This window comes from Carlito syrichta, unplaced genomic scaffold (genome assembly GCF_000164805.1).
Source record: "Carlito syrichta isolate Samal-C Ts95f unplaced genomic scaffold, Tarsius_syrichta-2.0.1 Scaffold116229, whole genome shotgun sequence".
Taxonomy (NCBI): Eukaryota; Metazoa; Chordata; class Mammalia; order Primates; family Tarsiidae; genus Carlito; species Carlito syrichta.
The window spans coordinates 149,317-158,577 of record NW_007060325.1 but is presented as its reverse complement, the minus strand read 5'-3'; the positions used below and the strand labels follow the sequence as shown (position 1 = coordinate 158,577).

Here is a 9,261-nt window from a genome sequence, read left to right as displayed (position 1 = left end):
TGAAAGGAAGACACAGAGTGCCAAAACAGTGGTGTGAGTTCCTTTTCAGGTTGCAGACTGCCATATTCTTGATCCTCACAGGCAGAACAGGAATATTATTAATAAATAAAATTAATTTTTTTTCCCACCTGGGGCGAGGGTGATGGCAGTAAGAGACAGAGCTGGAGCAAGGCAGAGAAGGCTGTGAAGACTAGCTGGGAAGTTCCAGCTCTGCCCTGTAAAGCAGATGTGCTTTCAGTCTCCACAGTCCTTTGTATTCCAGAAGATGCACCCAGAGGACAGGCCGTTGAACAATGAGTGTACTAGGCAGGGAGGCTGGCATGACTTAAGGGTTGTGAGTTCTTGAAGAAATTTTCTTTAAAGAAAATCACCACAACCACCATTCAAGGCAGCAGCAGAATAACCATCCTCCTCCTCATCAATAGCATCATCGACATCATCTGCTGAATTCTTGTGAGGTGCTGGGCACTGTTCCCAATGTTTTAAAAAAAATCTCATTGCTTATCAATCACTTATGGTGTATCAGGCACACAGCTCCCCCTTAATCTTCACCATCTCCCTGAGAGATGGGTACTATTATCTTTGGCCTTTTTATCGATGTGGAGGTTGAGACTTAGTAAGGTTTTCTTGCCCTGGTCACTAGGACGTGAACCCATTTCTGACTGGCGCCATGCCCATGCTCCTAACAACTTCAGTGTACTGTCTCTCAAGTCTGAGGAGGCCTGTGGTGTCTGTGCCCTGTCGCCTCTCCCGAGCTCATTGCAAATTTCCTATTACGTCTACCCCATGCCCAAGGATAAATGGGGACTGATTCCAGTTCTTAGAAATGTCTACCTACTGGTGACCTTAATTTTCAGGTTGCATTTTCAGGGTCTTGGGTCCTCACCCTTTCTTTCTATGTTTTCAGGAGAGCGCCCCCAGGCAAGTGCAAATACAAGTCAGTGCGGGTGAAAACCAAGAGTAAGAGGATCCAGTTCAGGCCACTCACCAGTGAGTCCGCGTCTTTAAATCTTAGGCTCAGGCCTTGGCAAACGCACTTCAGTCCCCAGGGTGGAGCGTGTTAGTTTCTCCCTAAGGGGTTGTCTTTCAAAAGAAGATTACTTGTGGGTCAGTCTAGGCCTCTCTTCTGCACAATAGATTTAAAGGGAAGGACACCTGCTTCTACTGTGACTAGTTTCCTTTAGTCACATTTCCTTTAGTCATTCATTCGTTTGTTCCTTCATTCATCGAATCATTCATGCATTCATTCATCTGGCATTATCCACCTGGTACTTACTTACTTTGTGGCAGGCACTGTGCTACGTCCTGGGGATACAACAGTGTACGCTAAGTCTCTGACCTATGGAAGTTCAAAAGGGAGGGAGGGTGGGTAGTGCCGGCAAATGAAGAAATAAATATGGCACTGAGCTTCTAGTACAGAAGGATATTCTGGACGCTGTGGGGTGGGGGTAGGGGTCTCTCAGAGTCAGGAGTTCCTCCTCGGGGTAGAGTGGGGAGTCAGGACCTAAGACTGATAGAGGAGGGATTCTATTTTAAGGAAACTATTCTAGAACCATATATCATGGGAGTGATCCTTTTAAAAAGTAATATATTTAGATCAAGGCCAGTTAAGGCAATTAAACAATATTAATAGACTGAATTTGTATTCAAGAACACTCGTGCAGTTATAAGTTTCCAGGTAGTGCTACTTTCCAGAACTTATATTTCTCACTAAATGCTTATTTCTCAGAGACAGTCCTGGACTTGCTGAAGGAGCAATCAGAGAAAGCGGCTAGAAAATTGTCCAATGCAACTTTGGCTTCTGGCCCAGGCCTGGCTTTGTCTCAGCAAGGCTCCTCCAAGAAGCTGGCTTCTCCCACAAGCAGCAAGAAAAACTTTCAAGGTCCTGGTACAAAGAAGAAAGCCAGGGTGGGGTCCCCAGGCCCCCGGGGGAAGAGGAGGAAGGGCCTGAAAAGACACAGGGGCCAGATGAAGCAGTCAGCAGGGCAGAGGCGTACTGGCAGAAGTTTCCCTTGATCTCTTGGTCAAGGGGGTCAATAGGGTGATGAGAGAGTGGAGAACCGTCTTGCCAAATGGAAGCCACTGCTGAATGTGGACCTTAGATGTTCAGGAAGCTAAGGTGGAGGTGGGGCGGGCAGAGTACTTGACTCAGGGCCTGTGTGGTTTTCCTCTCCTGGCAAATCTCTCTATCTCTTGAATGAACAAATGCACCTTGTCTGTATGCAGCGCTTCTGCAAGGAGACAATGTCGCACATTGCCAGTGCACGGGGGTTCTCGTGTGCATTAGACTGTAACCTGCCTGGACTCCTACTGGATGTCTCCATTTTGTTTTGTAAATGCCTATGACTTGAGTAATAAATGAAAGTTTCCTCAAATGGAGCATATCCTTTGTTCTCCTGGATGTTTGTTGGACATTAGGTAACCTAGCCTGCCTCACCATGTTTGCTGAAGAACGATACTTTGCTTTCTGGCCTCATCCCAGGTCTAGGAGAAGGCCTGTGACAAGCTTCCAAGGAAAGCCCCTCTAAATGTGGTATCTCCTTTCTCCCAGTGAATGAGAACCGGTTCAGTGCTATACCTCCAGCACCCACTATTTGGCCTTATTATGTAAGCCTGCCACCAGATGCAACTATACAATTGAAGTACCTCAACTCACTTGTCACTCACTGATATTTTTGATATGAATCTACAAGCATTGCAAGCAATTGATTTATGATGGTCTAATGCCTCAGATCATCAGGCATTAGATTCTCATAAGGAGCATGCAACCTAGATCCCTCACATGCACAGTTCACAATAGGTTCACACTCCTATGAGACTCTAATGCCACTGCTGATCTGACAGAAGGCAGAGCTCAGGCGGTAATCCCAGTGATGGCAAGCGACTGTAATACAGACAAAGCTGCTCTCGCTTGCCTGCCACTCACCTTGTGCAGTGTGGCCCAGTTCCTGACAGACCATGGTCTGGTACCAGTCTGTGGGGGCCTCTGTGTTATGTAACCGCCACTAAAGATGAGAAAAATGAGGTACCGTGAGGTTAAGTGATGTGGTTGCAGTGGTGAGGGAACAGGGGCAGTTTAGCTGGACTTGAACCAATGCTTCCTCTCAGTCTGCTGTGCTGGAGGCCCTCAGTGAAGGATTATGACTTCTGAACTAGGTATATGAGGAATTAAGAACTTAAGCCAGGAAATGATCCCTGTCTTCATGAAGTTCCCAGTTATGCAAAAAACTCAGAAGAGTTTAGGCAATTTCGTCTAAGGAGAACAAAGCATAAAATACCAGGACCGTTAACTTTTTAAATTTTTTTATTTTAAAGATGTGGGTTACAATTCAGGATTAGGTATACAAATAGTCATCGAAGAGGTATATTTGGTCCCCACTTTGCCTGGTTTCAGATCAGGTACCCTTATTGATGTTATGTGCCCCCCTTTTTTAAGGGCTGTTAACTTTTAAGGTCATGTGATCACTGTTTGGAGTTGGATATTGTGTCAGTCCATTTTGCATTGCTATAAAGGAATACTAGGCTGAGTATGTTAAAAAAAAGAGATTTACTGGCTCATGGTTCTGCATGGTGCTGGCATCTTCTTGGCTTCTAGTGAGTCCCAGGAGGCTTTTACTAGTGGTGAAAGGCAAGGGGAACAGGCATGTCTTATTGCAAGAACTGGAACGAGACGAAGAAGGAAGTGTCTCTTTTAAAACAACCAGCTCTTGCGTGAATACAAGAACTCACTCACTACCTGAGAACACCACCAAGCCATCCATGAGGGATCCATCCCCATGATCCAATCACCTCCCTGTAGGTGAGGATCACATTTCAACATAAGATTTGGAGGGGACAAACATCCAAACTATATCAGACACATTCTGGAAGGATTGTTTTTTAGAATTCCATAAAGGCAGATTCCATCCTTTTATTTTTTTTAGGTAACCAAACCTAACATAAGCTAACCTAAATCCATTGAGCCTCTCTGATTCTTTCTTTCTTTCTTTTTTTTTTTTTTTTTGGGTTGGAGTCTCACTTTGTCATCCAGACTGGAGTACAGTGGCCGCTCCCGGCCACCGCAGCCTCGACCTGCTGGGCTACGGTGATCCTTCTGCCTCAGCCTTCCGAGTAGCCGGAATTACAGGCGCGCGCTACCACGCCCGGCTGATTTTTTGATTTATTGTAGAGATGAGGTCTCGCTGCCCAGGCGGGTCTCGAACCCGCGGGCTCAGGAAATCCACTCACCTCAGCCACCTAAAGGCGCGGGATTACAGGCTGAGCCACCGAGCCCGGTTCTTTCTTTTTTTTTGCGTCAGGTTCTTATTCTGTGGCCCAGGCTGGAGTGCAGTGGCATGATCACAATGAGATGGCTCACGGCAGCCTTGACTTCCTGGGCTCAGGGTATACTTCCGCCTCAAAATCTCAAGTAGTTGGGACTCCAGGTGCATGCCATCATGTCCTGCTAATTTTCTTATTTTTATTTTTGTAGAGACAAGGTTTTGCTACATTGCCCAGGCTGGTCTTGAACTCCTGGGCTCAAACAATACTTCTCTGTTGGCTTCCCAAAGTGCTGGGATTACAGGCATGAGCCACTACACCTGGCCCTCTCTGATTCTTTTTTTCTTGTTTGATCTTTATGGAAGATGCCCAATACTGGTCATCATTTTCTGACGATCATTTGAAGATCATCCTTTAGTTTTCTTCCTTTGCGCTTCTTGTAGTTTTTTTTTTTCTTTCCTTTCCTGTCTTTGTAGCTCGTAGGAATACTCTACAGGATAGAAATTAACTCCAGGGTCTGAGCAACCCTGATATTTTTCACTTTTGCTCCTTCTCAGACAAAATATCAGTGTAAAGGGGATCATTTTGTTGAAAGATGGCTAGAAATCCTCGGTCATTCTGAGGGGACTGGACATAACCTCTGGACCAAATGTGTGTGCTCACTCTGCTTCATTTTACTCATATAGTCTTTCCTCAACATGTGGGAAAAATAAGGTCTGAACCTGGGCAATATAGCATGACCCCATTTCTACAAAAATTAAAAAATATGCAGAGCATGGTGGCTTGCCCACGTAGTCCTAGACACTCAAGAGGCTGAGGTGGGAGGATTGCTTGAGCCCAGGAGTTCAAGGGTGCCATGAGTTATGACTGCGCCACTGCACTCCAGCCTGGGTGACAGCATGAGATCCTGCCTTGAAAAAAGTAAAAAGAAAAAGAAAGAAAGGAAGGAAGGAAGGAAGGAAGGAAGGAAGGAAGGAAGGAAGGAAGAAGAAAGAAAGAAAGAAAGAAAGAAAGAAAGAAAGAAAGAAAGAAAGAAAGAAAGATCTGCTCTGACTTGGAAGTGTTTGATCTGGAAGAAAGTGCTAAGAATTCATGTATCCAAATAAAGGACCATGCCCACCAAATTCAAGGCATTTTGAAACAGGGTTTGCATAGGAGGGTAGTGGGTGGGTTTAGAGAAACGTTCTGAAAGAGACCTCTGAAACTGGAAAGCTAGGGGAGAAGTAGAGTGTTTCTTTCTGGCAAGGTGGCTCCATTTTCTGAAGATGCCTGGTGATGCCAGTGAGCTTTCATGGAAGGAACTAGGGTTGTCGGAAAAAAATCTCTAAGGCACAGCAAAGCCAACATATATTCAGCTTCCTTGCAGACTGAGGTTTTGACAAGTTCAGGAAGTTGAATACATACACGCATGTGCTTGTTCTTAGTTTAGAGACCAGCTGGTGCCAGGGGAAATGGAGAGGAATGACCAGGACTGGTAATGGGTTGGAGGGAAATGGGATTAGAACGCTCCAAAGGCTTCTCTTTCCTACTAATTCCCACGCATGACTGGCCAAATCATGAAGAGTTAAGTCGACCTGGTACTAAGGTATTTAAGGATCTGAAATGGCTTTGCCAAAAGGCATTCAGTGTTTGCGAGGGACTGACCCTTTTGTGATAATCATGGGTATTTTCTTGCATCATTTCTTCAAGGCACTCTGAATACTTCATCTCCACAGCATTCCTTAGCAGATATCCAGACCACAGAGGGGCAAAAAAACCAATAAAAGTAGGAGGGTGTTGAGTGTTTTTCCAGACCTAAAATCTTTCAAGCCGAAACAGGGTCTTACAGTTGTACCACTCCCAAAGTGAGCTCAATGTAAGAAATACATTCCCTTGCTTTTTGTAAAGTTTAAGATTATGCTGGGGAGATATTTAATTTCATCTCAAAGAATGTGGTGCTTACTGCCTGCCAGGCACAGTACTGGTTCTGGAGAGACCCAGAGATGAAAGCTATGGTCTCTGGCTACTACAGTTTATTCAGCGTGGGTAAGCCAAGTTAAGAATCAACTTGAGCTCATCCCAGCACTTTGGGAGGCTGAGGCAAAGGATTACTTGAACCCAGGAATTTGAGACCAGCTTAGGCTACATAGCAAGGTATCCTCTCTACAAAAAAAAAAAAAAAAAAATTAGCCAGGTTTGGTGACACCCACCTGTGGTCCCAGGTAAGGAAGAAGGATTGCCTGAGCCCAGGAGGTCAAGTCTGTGGTGAGGCGTGATTTGTGCCACTGCACTCCAGCCTGGACGACAGAGGCCCTGACTCTAAGAAAAAAAAAAGGGATTAACTTGAATGCCAGAGTCACAGGACCCAACAGAAAGATAAGGTGAATTGCAAATGGGAGCCAGAAATATAATCTTACATTTTCTAGTAATTACTTTAAAAAATAGGTACCAGTAGTAGCAATTAGACATTTTGTATTTTGTATAGTCCAACATCTCCAAAATATTATCGTTTCAATATGTAACCAGTGATAAAATTTCCAACGACTGATGAGAGCGTTAACATCCTTTTTTTTTTTTTGGTTCCCAGTCTTCTAAACCCGATGCGTAATTCACGCTTTCAGGCTTTCTCAACTTGAACTAGCCACGTTTCGAGACTCGGTGGCCACGTGTGCCTCCCGGACACACAGTCCTTTATCAAGGTCTCTCCCTGAGATCTGGGAAAAGAAACCTCAGGCTGGGAAAATTCCTGTGTTCAGAAGACTCTTGGCATTCTCGTCCGATGACTCCATAGTCGCGCGGCATGGTGGAATTCGGAGAAAAAACGGAGAGTCCAGCACGGCTGCAAACATGGGCTTCCCAAGCAGCCCGGCGCGGTTTGTTTCTGGGAGTCGCTTCGGAAAGGAGCCGGGCTGGGCTCCGGGGTCGGGGCCGCCACGTGTCAGCCGCAGCGCCGGCTGGGGTCCAGGAGGCGCTGGCCACGCTCTGGGGCTGGGCAGGGTGCCGGGACGCGCAGCCGCAGGCCTCCGGGACCCGCGTTCGGGGGTGGGGCCACAGCGCCGCCCGCCGGCCGGGAGGCGTAACCGCCGGCGCCACGCTGCACGGCGCCGCCGCCAGGTTCCTGGCCACGGCCGCCGCCTCCGCCTCGTGCTGTAGCTCAGGCCGTGGCCCTCTGTGTGCAGGCCGTTGAAAACGAGCTCGTGGAGCCTCCTGGCCCCATTTCCCGTGCTCCAGCCCGCGGGTCGGGAATACAGGGTCTGCCGAGCAAGCTCTCCCACCACCTCTTTTTTCCGGCTTTTTGTGGGAGTTCCGGATTTTCTCTTCCGGGTCACTTGTAAAGCACATTAAGGACGTTCATCGTCTGCATTTCAGTAGGACTAGTTTTTAATTCTGTCAGGAGTACGTTTTGAGAAATTACCTTTTCCATTTGGAATCTCTATTTTGTACTTAGATGCTATGTTGAAAGGGGGGGAAAAAAAGAGGGAGTCAGCAAGAGGCCCCAGCGAGGATCGAACTCGCGACCCCTGGTTTACAAGACCAGTGCTCTAACCACTGAGCTATGGAGCCTACATGCGACCCTCTGCGGTAGAATTAAGGGATATTGAAAATAATCATGCTTTAGCCGTCAGGCCGAGAAAAAGTGTCCCCGTGCATTTGTAATCAATGATAGTTATAAAGACTATGAAATGTCAAAGGAAAATGCTTAAAGCACGATAAATGTAAAAAGCAAACAAAACAAAGCCCACAAAATCTTATGATTACAATATACTAAATCCTACCTAAGTAATGCTTACAGGCAAGGGATGGAAGAGAAAGGGCAAAATGATATGTTCTGGTCAAATTATCAGTGGTATGTTTATATTTTAATAAATCCTCTAGTCTTGTTTCTGTGATACATTGTACTACGTGTGGTACTTACAGGGAAGTGAGAAGTTATGGCATGTGTCTTTGTTCTCATAAATTACTGATAATGAATTCAACACATCTATTGAATATTCACATAATGCTAGATGAGAGAGTGAATAAGCAAAGCTCTGTTCCTGCTTTTTTTTTTTTAATTGTTGGGTTCACTGTGTCTCATTTCCTTTTGCTTAATGAACCATTTACTGAAGGGATGCAGTTATGGCCACAGCGCGATCCATTATTGCATGAAGGAGAGGATGAAGATCAGGTTCTCCCAGTGAGCTGCAGGCCTCTCTCCCTCACCTCCAAGAGGGTGCTTATATCCACGATCTCAATGAGAGCTTTCCTGACCCCCTATTTAAAGCTGCTTCGTCTTTCTTATCCTGCTCTCTTTATTTTATACTTCTTACATTTCTTTCATACTAGACAATGTACTTATTATGCTTTTTTAAAAATTATGCTTACTATTCTTTATCTAACTCTCTCTGTTAGAATGTCAGCTCTTTGAGGGAAGGTCTTTATTTGTTTTATTCCCTGCTGCTGTATTCCCAGCACCTAGAGTAGTGTCTGGCACATAGTAGATGCTCAATAAACATTGAATGAATGACTTCTATGATGTTGTTCATTTAGTAAATTAAGAGAAAGATGGAATCAGGGAAGTGCTTTGGGAGCTGTCTTCTGATCATTATCTCTTATTTCCACTTCCATTGCCTCTCCACCCAAGTTGGAATTTTGCACTACCCTCCCGTTCCTGTAGCCTGTCTGGTTTTTCCTCGTCCTACTCCCCCTGCCCATCGCTTGAGGTTTACTGCCTAATATGTGGCTTTCCTTCTTCCTTGGCTCCAGGAGCCTTCAGGGCCTTCTCACTGCACTCAGGGTGAGGGACAAACTCCTCAATTTCATTTTTCTATATACAAACTTTTCCTCCTTCTCAAGCTAACCCGCAGGCTCCCGCATTTCTCATTGCACATGGTTCCTTTCTCCTGAAACATCTTAGCCTTATTTTAATGTCTCATGTTGTCTTGGCAAGGTCCTTCAAGAGCTGGGTTATTTTCCATCTTGGAGATGGTTTTGAGAAGTATATTACTTTGCTAGGGCTGCTGGAATAAAGTGCGACACACA

At 45.6% G+C, this 9,261-nt stretch overlaps 1 protein-coding gene and 1 non-coding gene across 2 annotated transcripts in view; one reads left to right on the top strand and one right to left on the bottom strand.

Moving 5' to 3' along the window:
- HHIPL2 (HHIP like 2) overlaps window positions 1–2,375 on the top strand; it is a 21,173-nt gene extending 18,798 nt beyond the window's left edge. Inside the window, exons 8-9 of the mRNA XM_008074187.1 lie at window positions 908–990; window positions 1,730–2,375. Coding sequence (XP_008072378.1) covers window positions 908–990; window positions 1,730–2,016 — 370 coding nt within the window. The 3' untranslated portion in view covers window positions 2,017–2,375. The remainder of the gene's footprint in view (window positions 1–907; window positions 991–1,729) is intronic.
- Window positions 2,376–7,730: 5,355 nt separating this feature from the next.
- TRNAT-UGU lies at window positions 7,731–7,803 on the bottom strand. The gene has a single exon. It is a non-coding gene; the product is annotated as a tRNA-Thr (tRNA).
- Between the last annotated feature and the right edge of the window lie 1,458 nt (window positions 7,804–9,261).